We start from the raw sequence: 19269 nt of genomic DNA on the forward strand, positions 1-19269 counted from the left end.
ATTGGTGTGTATTTTCCTTTCTTTTTTTTTTTTTTTTTTTTTCCCTCCTCCCCCCCCCTCTCTCTCTTTCCCTCTCTCTCTCCACTATCAAATAGCCCATGGTAGGCTTCCAGTTTCCTATGTAGCTAAGGATGACCTTGAACTTCTGAAACTTCTGTCTTCATCTCTAGTGCTGGGATTACAAGCATGTGCTACTACACTAAGTTTATGTGATGGTGGGGATCAAGTCCAGGACTTGGTGTGTACCAGGCAAGCACCCTGTCAACTGAAGTGCATCCTAGTTCTGACAGTTTCATTTTCAACTATTTTAGTTCATTTCAATCACAGCAAACAAAAATGAGCAAGGACTGTTTCCATTGCTGTCAGTTGATAACTTCCACGTTTGACCTTTCCTGGACTTTCAGCCTTTGCATGTGTATGTCATTGTCATGGCCATCACACAATATGTCTCAAATAGAATTAATTTTGCATACTATTTTTGCATTCCCATAGGTGATGGAAGAATCATCTTTCTTCCCTCTTTTGTCTCACATGATAATAATCAGCAAGGATCCACCTACAAATTGTATCACTGGATCTTAGCAAATCTGCATCATATCGACTTTCAGAAACCATTACCCCATTGCTCACCATCCTTTAAGTTCTAAGACCATCCTCATGGGTTTCCTTCTCTATGCACTCAGTTGAGGTCATTTGCTACCTTGTAGCCTGAATCATTGAAAAGTTGTAAGTTGGATATGTCCTATCTACTCTGTTTCATCATTTTATATATTCTTAGTGCACCTTCATCCGATTCCCAGTCCTCAGTGACCTCCTTGCTAGTCTCTGAACACAGCCTGCGCACACCTGCCTTAAGGTACTTGGTGTCGCTAGTTTCCCTGCTCATGATGCTCTCCCTGTAAATATCAACTCAGTTATACATAGAACTTCCTATTTGTACATAATCCTTATACTATAAGAAAAGCTTTGCTCAGTCTCACCATCTGAAGTAACAGCATCTGATATTTTCTATCTTCTTGATAGTGTTAATCAGAGTACAGTCTCTGTACCTGCTGTTGTATCTATGTCCGCTGTGTGCTTTCTTGAGGGGCAGATCAGTTCCTTAGAACCACAAACCATATCTCTGTTGCCTGGAACAGTATCCATTAGATGTCCACTCTATAGTGTTTTCTGAACAGTGACATGCACTAAAGCCTACATAATTGAGGCTGATACAGGACCAAAGGATGACATTTTTTTTCTGTGATTGTAGACCCTGAGATCAGTGCCCTGCCCATGCCAGGCATATGCTCTCCCACTGAGCTACATACTAGCAGAAAAAAATTGATATGGTTTACAAGTAATGCACTTTACAAGAAAGTGATAAAAGAGAGACGTATGTATATAGTTGTCTAGAAACAGGAAAGGTTACAATGAAGATTGTGATTGGCTTTAGTTTTCTGTTCTCTTGTCTCTTCTGCCTTCTGAGTAGAGTTCCTCACCACAGTGACTGTTGGAGTTACAGAGATGCAACCTTAAGAAAGCCTTAGGTGCATTCTGCCATTGGTCAGCTGCTTTGTGGGCTCACTCACGGTGAAGAGTGGACATGAATATTCCTGGGAAATTAAAGTCAGTTGGATTTGCACTCTTAGGTTCCCTCAGCCCACACCACCTTAAGCACCAAGGAGGCTCAGTTATAAAAAATAACTCTTAACAATGACAATGATGTCTTATCACAGGTGATAGACATTCTTGGTTAATATGCCATTTTAGAAGTCCCGTTAGCCCTGGATTAAGAATGTTAGTGCCTTTCTAGGGTTTTGGATTACTCTTCTGCAGGAAAAATGCAATCCAAATTCATCTGCCTTTCATGTGACTTTGCTGAATTCTAGTCACTGATGCAGGAGATGGAAACAGGAGTGTATCAAATAATGAATTTTCTTCTTTAATATTATTATAAAAGAGATGAAAGTATTTTATGTTCTTTGATATATCAGGGTAATTCCTACCAGATAAACATTTTATAACCTTCAGAAAACAGAAATATTTGCTAGCCTTGAAAATATAAATTAGTTTACAAAAATTCATTGTTCCTATCTTAGTTTACCTTTTATTACTGATCAAGACCAACTTGAGGAAACTGAGACCATTTCTTGTTTTAGCTTACAGTTCACTATGACACAAGTCAAAGCAAGAACTTAAGGCAGGAACCCGGACAAAGGAACCCAAAGCAGAGGGCATGGAGTGTTGCTTACTGGTTTGCTCCTTATAGCTTGCTCATTCTATTGTTATGCAACCCAGTATCACTTCCCCAAGGATGACACAGCACACATTGGGGGAGTGGCACTCCAATACCAATCATGAATCAAGAAAGTACCCCCACAGACCTGCCTACAGGCCAATCTTACAGAAGTATCTTCTCAACTGAGGTTAATTTGCATCTGATGATTCTAGATTATGTCACGTTGACAAAAAACTAACAATCACAATTCCTAAACTTTAATTCCTAATAAACATGGGGATTATCATATATAACTCTAGTATTGAAAGTTTAAAACACAGGGTATATAGAAACACATAATCTCATAAAACTTGGACTGCCCAGTGTTGATTTTAACAATTGGTTTTAAAAGACAAATATGATTACTTTGTAGTGTATTAATCACTTCAAAAGATTAATGCGTCTGAGAATATGTTCTTTGCATGTCTTTAAGTTTCCCTTCAAATTATTTTCCAGAGGTAGAAGATGATGAGGATGAAGAGGATGAAGAAGATGAAGAGGAAGAAGAGGAAGATGAAGAGGATGAAGAAGATAAAGAGACAGACTTCTTGTATAAGGACTTCGATGGTGACACTGAGCCACCAGGGTTTACTCTGCCTGGTATCACGTCCCAGGAACCTGACATAGGTCCAGGAAGCATGGACCTACTAGAGGTAGCCACCTACCAGGTACCAGAGACCATTGAGTGGGAACAGCAGAATCAAGGTCTGGGTAAGAATCCTTTGAATTATCTCTCTCTTCTCTTTTGCCTAAGACTTCAGTTTTCTTTCATTGAGATCTGTCATACAAAAACACAATCTGCTTATAGTTATGGGTGTCTATTTGTATGTAAATTATCAGTTATTTCCTCAAAATTTTTACATCTATGGTTTTACATAGCCAACTCTAATTCTCTACTTCCCATTACCAATCTTGTTACTTGATGTTTTGGAAGGATCTCCATTTTTCTTTCCCAGAAGGAAGCCTTTCAAATGGGAAGGAGAGGTCTAAATAAGCAGTGCACAGGGGCTGGAGTCAGTAATTGATGTGGTGTGTCTGTGTGTGTGTGTGTGTGTGTGTGTGTATACGTATATATGTATGAATATATGTATATTATATAAGGTTTTACAAGTTTATGAAGGTATAAAAATACCATATCAAATTATAAAATAAACAAAAATAGTATAAACATTAGTTTGTGAACACATATTATTTTGAAACGCTCCTCACAAAAAGGTTTGATATTAATGAAATAAAATACTAAAATATGAATATAATATGTTACAAAATATGATACAGAAAAATACAACAATCTATAAATGATGTGATTCTCCACTCAGTGGCATTATCATTATCATAAGATAGTATCATATACAGTAAATAATTGTAATGGTTTGAATATGAAATGTGTCCCACTGGCCAATGCATGAACCCTTAATGTCTAGATGGTGGGTTGCTTTGGGATTGTATGTGGTCCTCACTCTCTTTGTTTACCCTGCTTCCTTTTTGCCTTGATGTGAGGTGTTTAACCATGCCTTTCTGCCATGATGTCTTAAATTGTTTCTGTTACATATTCTGTTATGGCAGTAAGAAAAGTGTTTGTAGTGTGACTACTGAGTGTGATAGAGATGAACATTTGAAACTTCTGTTTTACTAGAGAGATAAGAGAAAGATTACCTTCCTATAGAAGTAAGTAGACTGTTCAGAAATGGTGGTGTACACCTGTAGTCTCAACCCTCAGAAGGATGAAGCAAGAAGGTTGCAAGTCATAGGTATCACAGGTATGTAGCTAGCTTGACATAAGTCTGGGCTCCGAGGCTATCACTTATATCCCAAAGTATAACCCATGCAAAAGAAATTAACCAACAAGCAGCACTAGGCAGGCATATGTTCCAGGGTTGTGGTCAATAAAATGAACTCTCCTCACTCAGGAAAAGGATTTGTCATGTACAAGTAAATATAAGCATCTGGAAGAACTGTGGAGCAGAGGAGAAGGTGGAGAAGCTTCAGATCAGTGCTGCGATGATTATCTGAGTTGTGTTCTAACTATGTCCATGAATACAAATTGGTTATTGGAGTCCAATTTAAGAAATCAATTTTATTGATTTACATGTTACAGGTGCAAATTACATTCACTTAAATGTCTAATTCGGTGAAGTAGGTTTTTAATTTTTTGAAAAGCTTTTACAAGGTCTCTGTGGGTAGCTCAGACTGGGCTCAGAATCATGGTTCTTCTGCCTCAGCTTCCTCTGGCATTACATATGTGTGCAACTACACACTGTCAATTCAATGGGTTTGCAAGTTCCCACTAATGCTCTTCTTCTACAGTCAATATACAGAACATTTCTATTATCCAACTTATGCCCTTTGTCCCAATAACCACTGATCTACTTTTGAACTTATCTATTTACTTTCAATATTTTATTTGTGTGTGTGTGTGTGTGTGTGTGTGTGTGCGCGCGCCAAGTATGTGCAGGTGTCTACCACAGAAGCTAGAAATCATTATAACCCCTGGAACTGGAGCTACAGACAGTTGTGGGGGTTCTGAGGACTGAAATCCAGTCTTTTAAAAGTATAGCAAGTACTTTTAATGTTGACTATGTTTTAGTCCCCTTTGATGCATTTTATTTTGATTTTGGATGTGGAAATGTGGATGTGCCTATGTCATGACATGTATGTAGATGTCAGAGGACAATTCTTGGCTTATGTTTTCTCCTTTCTTCTTTAAGTGGATTCTGGGGATGGAATGTTTCCCTAGAGTACCAACTGATGGAAGGGTTCTACATAGAGTACCAACAACAGACTGATGGATTGGTTTTGCTGAAGCTCAGCTTGGTGAATCAATGAATTTAATTGGCTTACTTACAGTAGTAATATGGGAGTAGTTACTTACAGAAGAACAAGAGATCTCCAGTCATATCGTGAAGTTGCACCCTAGTGTGGATGACAATCTCCTAAAAGCTGCATAGATGAGGTCCCCCTGTTAGTTAACTTGCTACATCCCTACATCTTTTTCCCAAGTCCACATGCAGCAGGAGGGAGGTGCAGGATGGACTGAGTGGGTGTAATCTCAGGTGAGGGGTTAAAGATGCTCCTCACTCTCTTACTATGAAGGACCTTCTTCAGGTTGGATCTTGTTAGGAATTGTCTGCAATAACCACAGCTAATCTGATTAAAATGATAATGACTATGTTGTGATTAGGAGACAGTGTTCCATGACAGATACATATTATTTTATTTCTAGCTTCTTTTACTTAGTGCTATGATCTTGAGATCCAACTATGTCATGTGTATCAATATTTAAACCCTGTTCTAACAGGTTAATGTTCTGCTGTATGGCTATGCCACACTTTTCTTTTATCTAGCCAACACTTAAGTTGCTCCAAAATTTTGTGTAATAATGTGTGAAATAATAAGGTGTAAGGCATAAGGCTTAGGATGAATATTTCTTATGTCCTTCTGTCCTGGTTCCCGATTCCATTACCTAAGCAGAATTTAAATGTTTATAAATTAGTGGTATCCACTTGGTGATTGGTTAGCATTTTTAAAAAATAAACAATTAGTTGTGTGCGTGCGTGCATGTGTGTGTGTGTGTATGTGTGTGTGTATTTCATGCATTCCACTAGTCCTCATATATCATGGTTAGAGTACAATTTGTGGTAGTTGATTTTCTCCTTCTACCATGTTGGTTCCGGAGATTAATCTTAGGTCACCAGGCTTGGCACCAAGTGACTTTACCTACTGAACCATCTTGACAGCTCAATTTGTTATCTTTTAAGTGCTTTTCCTAGTCCAGGGTATTTTTTAAAGATTTACTTTAATTTTTATTTTGGTTATGGGTATGTGTCTAGGAAGTGGTATATGCTTATGTATACAGCTGCTCATAGAAGCCAGCAGAGGTGATTGGATTCCCTGGAGCTGAAATTACAAGCAGTTTATAAGCTGTCCAATCTGAGTACTGGCAACCAAACAGGTCCTATAGAAGAACAGCAAGTGTTCTTAACCACCAAACCATCTCTCTAGCTTTGTAAGTTTGTTTTGTTATATTAGTCTTTATTCTTACTATAATAATTTACTATTTTTCTAAATATCTCTTGTGTTTTATCATAATAGTTTTCCAGTAAGTTAATTTCAGCAGACTTTTGTTAGCATTACAGATTTTGTAGAAACTCAAACAAGGAACTATTGTTTAAAGCTGGTCTTTCTTCCACTGGGGAAAGATTGTAATTGTATAGTGTCTGTGTTTAGAATTTCATTAACCCAACTTTTTTTGAAACATTTCTTTACAACTTTAAATTAATTGTGGGTTAATATTAATTCATTTGCTGTCCTCAATTCTTTCAGACTGGTTCCTTATTCCTGGTACATTTTGTGGTAGGTAGAAAAATGGCTTCCCAAAAAAAGTTTATGCCTAGCCTCCAAAGGCTTTTGCTATCTCACCCTATGTGGAAAAGGAAAGTATCTTGAAATGGGTATTGGGACATTAGTCTGGATAGTAGTGGTTTCATAGTCATATAGGTAGCATATTAGAGGCATAACTCAGATGGTAGAATGATTTTAGCATGAAGGAATAGTCCAAGGTTTGATCACAGCAGGGCATAAACTGGGTATGTTGGTGTATGACTGCAATCCAAGCACTTTCGAAGTAAAGGCTGGAGAACCAGAAGTACAAGGTCATCCTAGGCCACATAGAGAGTTCGAAGGCATCCTGGGATACATGACATCCTGTGTAAGTAACAATGGCAAAGGAAGTCTCCTAACCCTAACCGATCAACAAGCAGAGAAAAGAAACTCAATGTCAGAGTCAAAAAAGGATATATGATGTTGGAGGCAAATGTTAGAGCAATGTGGCCCTAAGTAAAGAAATGCTAGAAACCCCTAGAAGATGGAGAAGTCAGTAAAATAGATTCACCTGTCACTCATAAAAGAAATGGCACTTGTCAACATTAATTTGAGCCCAGTTAGGCCCATTCTGGACCTTTGACTTCTAAAATTATGAAGTAATAAGTTTCTGATGTTTTAAGCCCCTGCTTTTGTGTCAATTTGTTAAAACAGCAAAAGGAAACACATTCAGGTTTCAGTCACTATTTAAATAAGCTCAATCATTTTGAAAGTATTACTGTATGGTACCTGTAGGCAGCATGCAGATGTTGTAATCTTAGGTCTACTTTTTTTCTCACAATAAATAAGCAAAAGTGCAAATATACAAATATACTCCCCATAGAGTAAGAACAGAAAATATAGACAACTTTCTAGTACAAATCTGTAGATGCACAGGCCCCAGTTTTCTGAAATTCTGACTTCTACATGGCCCGTGTGTATTGCTCTGAGTGCCTCCAGCAGAACTCATCTTTCCAGGAAGTGGTTGAGATTAAGTCATGTGATCACTTAGGCAGGGAAGATCTGATTGGTGTAGTGTATTGAGTGTGTATCAGTCATCTCTATCAGTGATTTCTGATGTGCTCTCTGCCTTCATTGCTTATACATTCTTTTTTTTTCTTTTTTTTTTATTGGACGATTTATTTACATTTCCTATGTTGTCCCCTTACCCCATCCCCCACCACCCCCTCGGAACCCCCAATCCCCTCGCCCCTCCTCCTTCTTCTCTGTGGATGTAACCTCTATCTACACCCCCCCACTCCCACCTCCCCACCCTCAAAATTCCCACCCCCTGGGGCATCATCTGGGTCTCTTCTATCCTCTAATGAATTCTGTAACTAGTCTTGTTAAGCTAATAATTTTGTTTTAAATATGTATTGAATTCATCAATTCTGGGTGAAAACTTAAATGTGGTACTAATTTATGTCTTTCTTCACAAAGAGACCATTTTTGGCCACTTTAACATTTGATTGATGTTCTAGAGGAATGAGGTTTGGAAAAACCATCAGTTAGCTCAGTGCTGAATTATTATAACTGTCTTCATTCTTATTCCAAAAGCCTGCATATCACATTGCAGTGGGCACTTGATTGAGAAAATATAACATTTCTGCAGTTCTTTTCAAAGTCATTATAAATATTCAGTGAATAGTCTAAGGATGAATGCTGGCAGCAGATACAGGAACAGTGCTCATCTGTCTACTTTCTATGGGGCATTCACTGAGCCCCTACTGAATATGTGCTCTGTGTTTTGTAGGCAGTGAAAGACTGATATGTTACCATGTCATAAATTATCCTAGAGCAGAGAGCAGTCTCAGGGAGGTGAGGTTAGTGGCTGAGCAATTCCAAAGCACAGAAGAGAATAATTGCCATTGTTTTGCTTTGCATCTAGTTAACATCTTTCTGTGAGATGTGACTTTAGAAGGTGTAGTGTCATCCACTGGCTTATGTCACCCTTTCTATAGGGCCTTCTGAAGGACCTAGAAAAATGCAGAATTGCTATCTTGGTAAGACAACTCATTTAAAGATTCTCATGCATTATACGCCACAAAGAATTACTTATCAGCTTCCTTAGCTGGTCCTTTCCAAGATAAAAGGGAGAGGAACAGAGACAAATGTGTTTGGGAATGATAGCAAAGCAAGATACACTGCAGTAGTGTGGTGGGTAGGCCTTAGAGACAGAGTCTGCTTGACAGGGAGGAAGGAAGGAAGACTCAGCCTTATGACATGGCAGCATTCTTTTCCCATCTTCCTCTGTCAGTTTATTTAAAGTAACACACAGCTAAGACAGAATACTTAAATATCATGCAACACACACTATGGCAGCAAGGAAGAGATGCTTTCTAAAGGATAGTGGAAAGTATGCTCATTATAGTGAATGTCAGTGCATTCTGATGAAGGACGTAGTGAGCTATGGTTTAAAACATTCAGGAGGTTGCTGGAATTATTGCAATTAAATGTGTGCATGGAATAAAAAGAAAGGGGAAAAAACCTTAATGAAGTGTAAAAAACACAAAGAGAAATAGCAGATTGGCCAAATCTCCAAGACCAGTGTGCTCACCTACAGAGCTATAAAAGATAGTGGGATGCTACACCTGTAAGAATAACTGTCCTAAATGGAATGTACGGATTGTCCTGTCATGGAGGGTAGCTTCTGTATATGTAAGGGTATCAATAAGAGGATTTGAGCATGCTTCTATTTACTATGAATAAAATCTTCAATAGTAAAAACTCATACTGCTTCTAGTGGTACATCAAATATTAATATTTTTGGTTTTAGCCTTTTTACCTCCAAATGAGATCTTGTGAGCTCTATCAGACTGATCTCAAAGTCTCAGCCTAATTCTGTAGACAAGAATAATAAACTTCCACTTCTGACCCTGCTTCTACCTTCAAAATGTTGGTGTTATAAACTGCACAACCATGTCCAGTCTTTTATAGAGCTAGGTATCAAACCTGGGGTGTCATATGTGATTGTGAAACATTCTGCAAAGGAAGCTATATACTCTTCTATTCCCCCAGGAATATCAGTGTTTCCACTTGCAGCATTTTACAAGTCACAAAGGGAAAAGACTTAAATTCAATATTCAAACTTCAATTTCCATAGAAACCTCATGGTCCCATGAGAGAAATGTGGATGTAGACACGTGGATCTGGGATTGGTCTGGCATCTGTCAATGCTTATATGTTCTTTCTGTCCCAGAGATGATGCCCGAGTAGGTTTCTGGACTAGAATTTAAAGCCATTCTCTTTTCTTTGAAGACTGTTTTTCCTACACAGGTCCTAGACTTGAAGGCTGACCTTTTCTCTATTAGGTCAAATGCAGTGATGAATTCATGTAGCGATGAAGAGCCCACATCTCTCTGCCTCCAGAGCATGAACATACACTGCCTTTGAGTTCAAGACACTGTTTCTTCATAGACCTTTCAGATGTTACTTGCAGATTAGAAGTACTTGGAGATTTCTGTCTGCCTATGTCCAAATATTCAGCCAATGCAATTTTAAACACTCCTGTTGTGGGAATTTTCCACTTGTTTATTTTTATCTCTTCTTGTTACTATTTTGTGAGGTTCTCTCAGTCCTCTCTTTAGCAGGAGGTAGGCTATAAATAGGGCAAATACACCAACATGACAGACTCCTGCAGTTTGTCCCCACTGTGTGCCCAGATGTCCAGAAGGCTGAAACCCAGAAAGTCATTAGCTTCAGCAGTCAGCAGTCCTGAGGAGCCTGAAGAAAAAAATGGATGGAATTGGATGGACACCAGATTTCCTTTCACTTTATGTTTCATGAGACTCTGATGGTCTAGGTGCTGTGTTTTAGAAGTTACTGCTGTCTTTTCATCTAGAGTTTCTGAGGGTGTCTGGAAAGAGAAGAGAATTGATAGATGAGCTCAGCTTGGTGATTCACAGTTGTAACCCCAGCACTGATGCAGGAGGATTGCTATAAGTTTGAAGAAAATCTGGGCTCTAGAGTGAATTATAGCTAGTGTGGGCTACAGAAAGAGACCATGTTTCAACCTCTATCTCCAAGCTGAGTTTATACCACGCATGCTTTTCTGGGGTGTGCTATGCTGTGTGTGGTTTTCTTAGACTGATGTATGTAACAACCATCTGAAGAACTTCCTCTTCCGGAATTTATGGCAGAGACAATTGATAGAATCCATTCATTTCAAGAAGAATAAAGAGAATTGTGCCATTAGCAAGATACTATTCACCTTGCCAACCTACAGAATAACATAAATACTCTTCTCTTTCTAAGTCCTATTTTGAGAAAAATTAGTACAATGTCAATTTTAAGGCATTTAAAAAAAGTACTATCACAAATTTCAGTCTGGCTTCACACTGGCTATGTGTCATACGATGTCCTAGAACTTCCAATCCTGCTTTGAGTGCTGAAATTACAAGCAGTCAACATCATGAAGTGCTGGGGATTAAATTCATGGCTTCATGCATGCTCCATGCTAGGCAAATGCTCTACCAATAAGAGCATACCCACAGCCTGACATTTGAAATGTTAATTAGTGGAGCTCATAGTATTGCACTGAGTGTTACTGGGGCAGCTAAGGCTACAATGTGCGCAAAATAAAGTGTATGCTTGAGTGCTTTAACTGTTCTCCTCAGTATTCCCTTCCCAGAAATGAAACATTCCAATTCAAAGAGAAATCTTTAGGTCAATTATGTTTCAACTTTGATGGCTCACAGTGACTGCACTGTAGCAATAAATTCTATGTGACCCACGCAAAGAATTGTTAAGCTGCCTGGGGATGCTTAAGTTGTATTTGTACTTCAAAAGGACGATGATACACACAGTCAAAATACAACACAGGCAAAGTCAAAAGAGATATTAAATGTTCAAATAAGAACAAGTAACTTGGGGTTCTACAGGTCAAGCATCAGAAAATCTCCTAAATGTGTTGATCTTTTTCTGCCCTCCTGATTTATGCACAATTTCCATGTCTGAGCCTCTTACCATGCTTTCTTCAGTTACTCTGTAGAGAACTCTACCATGTTGGAGCCATAGTCGGAATCACTGGGACATGCAGGGAACATTGCCAAGGAGGACGTTTTCTTCCACATTCTCCTTTCTGTGAATGGTATTCTCATTTCATTCTTACAGATGAAAATCTGAACCCAACTTGTCTGAATGCCTTTGTGAAGCTCATAGACCCTAACATCTAGCACTGACTACTATCGATAGCTTAAAGAGGGAGAAGGCTATCTTTGAGCTAGCTGCCACTCTCGGTCTGAAACTTTTCAGCTGAGTTCGGAGAAGGGATGGGACATTGTCTCTTATAGTTATATCTATGGTGGATATTTAAGGACATTAGTTTGACTCCTGGGAAAATCATAACTCATCAGACACTGAGGATTCTGTGTCATATTCATAATAGACACCGAGTTTATGCATCAGACAGTAGTAGAAATTCACCTGATTTGAACTGTCTTGGGATTTCTATATAGTACTGGTTCAAAGTGGTTTTAACAACTCCAAACCCGTTAATAATAACTAATTATGCCATGTAGGCTTGGATTTTTTCAAAGGAATGGTTCTTAAACACTTTGACCTCCCTTCTAGCCTGTCACTCACCAGAGGTAGTAGAAAGGAAAGGTTAATAGGGGAAAGGGGGATGTGGATCTGTTTAGAAATAGTTCTTTGGAGTGATCTCAATCTTTGTCAGGATATCAGCAATTCAGCACACACAAATCAGCAGTGGTAGCCTGATCTACTTACTCACAAACACCATTCACAAATCAGCAACAGTCGTTTGATCTAGAAGAAACCACAGGACTTTACTAATCAGCCAAGTCCACAGAAGAGACAAGAAGCTGGCAGAATATCAGAAGAAGTTCTTTGGTGCATTTCTCTCTAAGAAGTCACAACAAGCAATGATCAGAGAAGAAGGCAAGATGAACCAAAGCTGCAACGTCATCCACTGTCTGTTGGGTTATACTTATACTCTTTCCAAACATCACATGTCCTCTCAAGGGTCTACTCCAGCAAGATATCACATTCCCCCTTTTCAAGGCAGCTTCTAGAAAACACCATGTCTGTTCTCAGCAAAACATCCTCTCATAAGACAGTTTCCAGATAAACATCATATGATACACAACTGTGTCTCCAAAGAAACCAGAAATTTTCACTTCAATGCCATCAATGTATAAGCCTTGAAGAACACCCTCCAGATGCACCCTCCATTGTGTTGTTGCTTGCTTTTACTTTGGCACATTTTTAAAGATGAGATAGATACACAGAATATGAGTCACAATATGGGCTCTGACAACTGTAGAAAACGTGAATGCTTTTCAATGACTCCCATCCTCCAAACTCATTTTAATAACACAGACTCAGCAATCTGTAGACAAGATAGTTTTAACATAAACTTCCATTGCATGAACCAATTGAGCAGTAGGGAGTGGAGGGATTCTGACTGGTGAACTTGTGCTAACCTTCTTTAAGGGCCCATATTCCTATGTGTGATGCACATGGATGTATATGAACATTGTTGTAGAGGCCAGAGGTGATTGTTTGATGTCTTCTTTAACTGTTCTCCACCTTATATTTTGAGACAGCATCACCTCTGAATCTAAAGTCCACTAGTTTGTCTGCGCTGACTGGCCCATGAGCTCCAGAAATCCACTGGCTATGCAACACTGTACTTGCAGACATGTGACATCATACTCAGTGTTAATATGGGTGTTGGGGATTGAACTCGGGTATTTTTCTTGTGCTCTGGGCACTTAATTGACTGATGTTTGACCCTAGATTCGCCTCTCTCCACAACTTCTTTCATCATTGATTCTTTTTTCTTTACCTTTCTATTTTATTATTTAAGAGTTAATTCTGTAAATCAGAACACAAAGTAACAGGTGTCACTAGAGCATCTTGTCACTATGTGTGTTTTTCATTTTTTTTCATCTTTTCCCCATCACCCAACACACTTACTATTTATTTTCTGAACATCTTGAGGTTTAGGTCATCCAGAGAATGATCTAACATTTTAGACTTGTTCTGAGACAGGGTGTCATTCAGCCTAGTCTGGTATCAAATGCGCTATATAGCTGAGGATGACCTTGAACTTCTGACACTTCTGGAGGTGTTGGAGTTATAGGCATGTGCCTCCGTATAAGACTTTAAGTGTTGCTAGATATTGAACCCAGAGCTTTGTAGACACTAGGAAGTACTTTTTATCAGGTTTTTGATATCCAAACTACGCTTTAACTCAAACCTTATTTTTTTTTTTAAGATTGAGTTTTGTGCCTTGTTCTATTTAGTACTATAGAAATGTTCAGACCTTGGAAACAGTGGGCCAATTACCTTCACTGGTAAAGATTATGGCTCAGAAGAAAATTAGATATTTTATTTTCAGAATGCTACTTCCTCACAAGCTTTCAAATTGTATGGGTGTAGTGGCACATCCCTTCAATTCCAGCACTAGGGTGGCAGATATCTGAGTTCAGGACATGTTTGAGCTACATACTGAGTTGCAAGGCCTTCATAGTGACTCTTTAATAAGGGGGGGAGAGAAAGAGGGGGAAACAAAAAGGAGAAAAATGCAAATATTTAACTAGATAGCCTTATAGAGACAGATGTTGGAAGGCTCCAACTAAAGACCGAATCAACTTTAGTCTTGCCTACAGTGGTAGACATCATGTATACTCTGTCCTTGCTGCCACTGACTAAACCAAGGAATAGAGTTACCTTTTCTGTGTCTCACTTTTAACTCATCTCTTAAATGTTTATGAATCTTGGTTTGAGAATTCTTCCATTTTTTCTATGTTTAATATCCTGTAGGAGGTTCTAATATTGTTTTTTGTATCAGAGCTTATCTAACATAAATTTAGACTCATTTTATTTTGAAAAGTCTTCTGGAAACCCAAACCCAAATATCTTAGTGTTGCATCTTCTCCTTGATTTATTATTTTTTATTCCTCTAAGTGAGGTGATGGGATTCAACCCTTCCCAGAATCGGAAGCCCTCACCTGCTTTTTCACAATGAACCATACTGATTAGAGAACTAAAAGCATCTCCTTCCCTTCTTTGGGAATGCAGTTCTTTGAAAATCCAGTCATTGATTTTACTTTGTAGAAATGCAAAAGGAGCCTTGGAATAAAGCCAGAAGCCAATCCCCTCATCAGCCACCGTAAATAAAAACATTAATATGGCACATTACACCCCAGGAAAATGCTGTGAACTAATTTCCTTGTAATCAAAATGCACTTATAGGGATCGTTTGGGGAATTATTAACATGCAAAAACATATAAGTCGGCTTTTCTGGCAATTAAACAAGAAGAAATATTAGGAGAACTAGAAAAAATGTTCACAGAAGAAGAAGTAAAGTCTAAATTGCTTCTAAAAAAAAAACGACAGTAAGCCAAGGTGATATTGAAGGGCTTCCAGCTGTGTCCAAAAAAATCAATCAAGTGGTTGTCCTTATTTCTTAATTCGAGGTTATGCTAATCAAAATGATTATCGTAATAAAATGCAGGACCACAGTATTAACAATCTATCATAGACTCAACAAATGTAACTGGATTTACTTAATCATATTTAGAAAAAGAATGTATTTTACCTCTCTCTCTCTCTCTCTCTCTCTCTCTCTCTCTCTCTGTCTCTGTCTCTCTCTCTCTCTCTCTCTCTGTGTGTATGTGTGTGTGTGTATGTGTGTGTGCGTGTGCGTGTGTGTGTGTGTGTGTGTGTAGGTTCCTGTGGGTGCTTGGTGTGAGCATATGAGGAGGCCAGGGTCCAATATTGATTATCTTCCTCGAACACTCAGCACCTTAGGCTGTGAGGCAAGGCTTCTTGTTGAACCTAGAGCTCACTGCTGTGGCTAACAAGCCCTGGGGACTTTCTCTACCTCTCAAACACTGGGTATGTTGTAACATACTGCCCCTGTACTTTATGATGTGGAACTGTTTGAGCTTGCCCAGCATGCCCTTCACCCACTAAGCCTATTCTCCAGGCCTGCACTTCATGTTTACAATAGAAATCAGAGCAGTTCAGTAATTGCTCGCATATCTCCAATTAGTGCCAGAGAAAGGGCTTACAGCAAAGCCTTCCGATCCCCTGAGAGTGAAGTCAAACAGTGAACTTGATCCTTTTCTTTCAATATTTGAAAATTAGTGTCTATGGTGATTGGTTTATCTCAGATCCCTTGTACTTCTTACCAAAAACTTCCTTCACAGAACATGGTGCAAGAGCCAGATCTGTGGTCATTCCAAAGCTCCATTCAGTCAACATAAAGACTGTATATAGTCATGTATAGACATGAAGATTTGTACAACTCAGGGAAGGAACTGAAAGTGAAGGCATGCTTACCACTGTGAAGATATTACATAACACCTTCCACATCTGTAGGACTGAATCTAATTTTGAATTAAGCAGACTTGAATTTTCAAGTTGTTCTTGAATAAAGGTAGTAACAGTTTGAAACAGGATGGGTTTTTATGAGTCACTGACTGTAAGTATCCATAGCAACTATAGAAACATCACTGCAGAATCTTGATGTGCAATTACCTGAAAGCATATGGGATGCTCCCACATGAATTGCTTTATCCCTTTATCACAAGACTGAGAGTGCACTGTACCTCCCTTGGGATTGCCTTCCTTAAATGATTTTTTGAGGGCCCATCAATAATTCATATTGCTATAGGATACACTTTAAAAGGAGATATAATTATGGATACGACAGTCGAATATTTTTCTCTCTTATTCATCAATTCTTGAAGGAATTGGGAGTCACAACTGCTTCGTTGTAGACATCATAGTGCCATAGGTTTGTCTGGAATGAGGAGCTAGCAATGTGAATGAAGGATGTTAGGCTGGCTGTTTCCAAAGGACAAGGGTCATCCCACCACTAAATTTCTAATTAGAGAATGACCTGTGTTGCCATCAGCCACCTACCATTGAAAGAGCTGCGAAGATATTAATAAATAATGAAATATTCCAAACCCTGATGGAATTACATAATGCACAAAGGTGCAACACTCCAGTGAAAGATACTAAGTAGTCACACTTCCTTATTCCAAAATTCAAATATTCTCATATATTCTCTCTCTCTCTCTCTCTCCCTCCCTCCCTCCCTCCCTCCCTTCCCTCCCTCCCTCCCCCTCCCTCCCTACCTCTCCCTCTCCTTCCCCTACCCCTACCCCTCCCCCTCCCCCCTCTCCCTCTTTCCCTCCCCCTACCCCTCTCCCTCTCTCCCTCTCCCTCTCCCTCTCTCTTTCACTCTCCCTCTCTTTCTCCTCCCCTCTGTCTTTCTTCAAAGACAAGGTACTATGTAGTTTGAACTGTTCTCACATTCCCTATGTACCCAAGGATGACAACCTCTGATCCTTCTGCCTCCAATTCTCAACAGTGAGATGACAGGCATACACCATCATACTCAATTCATTTTTCATATATGTTAAATAAAACCACGCCCTTAATTCGGCAGCATTTATATTGCTAAAGATCAGCTTGATTGTTGTAACTACAGCTCTAAGGTCTCCATGGCTCATGAACTTACCTCTTACTGACTTCATTGTTCATCCTTACCTTCCACTGTCCCTTACTTATCATCTTACTTCAGCAACTTCACTGGATCTTCCACATTTAGCCATGAGGTGGGAAAAAGAGGAATTCTGGAAGGAGGCCCCGAGCCTTGTGATGATGGGAACAGTGACCTGACTCTACTGGATTTCACAGGCACAGGCAGTGGAGTGGTAAGTGTGGCTCACAGGAGGTAAAACTGGCTCAGAGAACATGTAGTATTTTCTGGGTCTACGGTCCACCCAATTGCTCAAAGAAGCCACTCTAAGAAATGGGAAAAGCAGGAGCGATGAACAGAGCAAGTGGTTTCTGTCAGGAAAGTCACCTAGATGCTCCTACTAAAGAGCCCTGGGATGAACTTGTTAGCCTTTCAAAAATATTGTTTTTTATTTATATCATGGGAGGGCAGGTGAGTGACTGCCAGAAAATGAAAACCTCTCACAAACAAACAAAACCATCAAGGTGTATGGTTCCCGAAGAGTAACACCTAAGGTTGTCCACTGGCTGGCCTGAACATGCATGCATACACATATGTACATGCGCACCCAATACTCCACTTTACCTACACACCCTCACATAAATGTATGAAAATTATAGGTAAATTCCAACAATAGGCTAAATACAAAACAAACAAAAAATAGTGAAAGCACACTGTGATGGATTACTTTATGAGACTTGAAATAAAGGATACCTGCTGGTACTGTTCGCACATTGTCAGCAATGTGCATACAGAGTCTAAGGTGACCACAAAAGACCCCTTTATACCTTTGCTAAGGAAGCTGCTTGCTGTATTTATCAACACACCACTCCTTTCTCCATGCTTTGTCCCCGTAGGGAAGAAGCCTGCTGCCGTGCTGCTAGGGAACTGCATGGAAGCTTGGTATTCATTCCTCTTCCATGCAGGTCTTCATCTCCAGGCTTCCTCTGACAAGGCTGAAATGTATAGAGCTGTGCAAATGGCAGCATTACAACATAGAGGTGACCCATGGGTCCCAGCCTAGCATGAGGTGGCCCTATGATCCTCTCAGTCACTTCATCTAAAGTGACATTTTAATCACAGTGAAAGCCAGGCCTTCTATGTCGTAAACCTACAATTTTACTTGTGATGCTAATGCCTCTCAAATTTGTACTTGCTAATGTATGAAGAGACTCAGAGGTGTAATAATCCTAGTGTGACTGCAGATGAGACCATGCTTCTTGAAACTTACCAGATCCCTTAATGGCTACCATACCTCTACAAGACTTCACTTTCTTTGTCCCTATAATAATCCTATTGTAAGGTTGTCTAGTAATTAGTAGACCTATTTTACTGCCAAGGAACATGGGACTTGGGTCCTTTACACAACTGGTAAGAAGAGACCCTAGGTCTGGTCTGTAGCGGGAGGTGTTAGAAAAATCTGTGGTGTGACTGGGTCCAGGCCGCTGCCATGTTCCCGCACTAAAGCGGCCCACCTGGCCAGGAGCACCCGCCTGGGACCCACAAGACATTGGTGTGGCTGCTGCCTCCTCTGGTCAGCTCCATGGGATCCATGGCTCTAAGCATTGCCCTTGGGCCAACTCCACCACCCTCATAGTGCTCTGCTCAACCCCAACAGTATCCACCATCCTCACAGTACCCAGTAGAAGGAAGACTCTTAGTGCTTAAAGATTATTTAGTAGATTTATATATCAGCAAATACTCAATACACAAGATGCCCACACAATTAGAATTGCTAACCCATTTACCTAACCTTGATAATAACAACTACCTTAGACTGCTGGAGACACGCGGATATCCGCCGCCATCGTCTCTCCTCTCTCTTTCTCCTTCCTCTCCTCCCAACTCTTCACTCAGCCTACTTCTCTATCCAAACATCGAGCTTCACTGCAAACACAATGGTCAGGAAAAATCCTGCAAAACTGGGCCATCTATGTTTTTCTTCCATTGCTTAGCCCTGGCTAACTTGGAACTTGCTATGTAGACCAAGCTGGCTCTAAACTCATATTCACCTGACTGTAAGACCCATGTTCTGGGATTTACAAATAGATGTGCACTCTCTCTCTCTCTCTCTCTCTCTCCCTCTCCCTCTCCCTCTCCCTCTCCCTCTCCCTCTCCCTCTCCCTCTCCCTCTCCCTCTCCCTCCTC

The 19269-nt window shown here is 39.7% G+C and overlaps 1 protein-coding gene across 3 annotated transcripts in view; it reads left to right on the plus strand.

Moving 5' to 3' along the window:
- The window catches only part of LOC114613341 (armadillo-like helical domain-containing protein 4), a 100730-nt gene that overhangs the window by 28775 nt on the left and 52686 nt on the right, over nt 1-19269 (plus strand). For all 3 annotated transcript variants that reach the window (XM_028758617.1, XM_028758618.1, XM_028758619.1), the window contains exon 5: nt 2717-2971. In XM_028758617.1, coding sequence (XP_028614450.1) covers nt 2717-2971 — 255 coding nt within the window. The remainder of the gene's footprint in view (nt 1-2716; nt 2972-19269) is intronic.

Source organism: Grammomys surdaster, unplaced genomic scaffold (genome assembly GCF_004785775.1).
Source record: "Grammomys surdaster isolate TR1022 unplaced genomic scaffold, NIH_TR_1.0 126198, whole genome shotgun sequence".
In the NCBI taxonomy this organism is placed as follows: Eukaryota; Metazoa; Chordata; class Mammalia; order Rodentia; family Muridae; genus Grammomys; species Grammomys surdaster.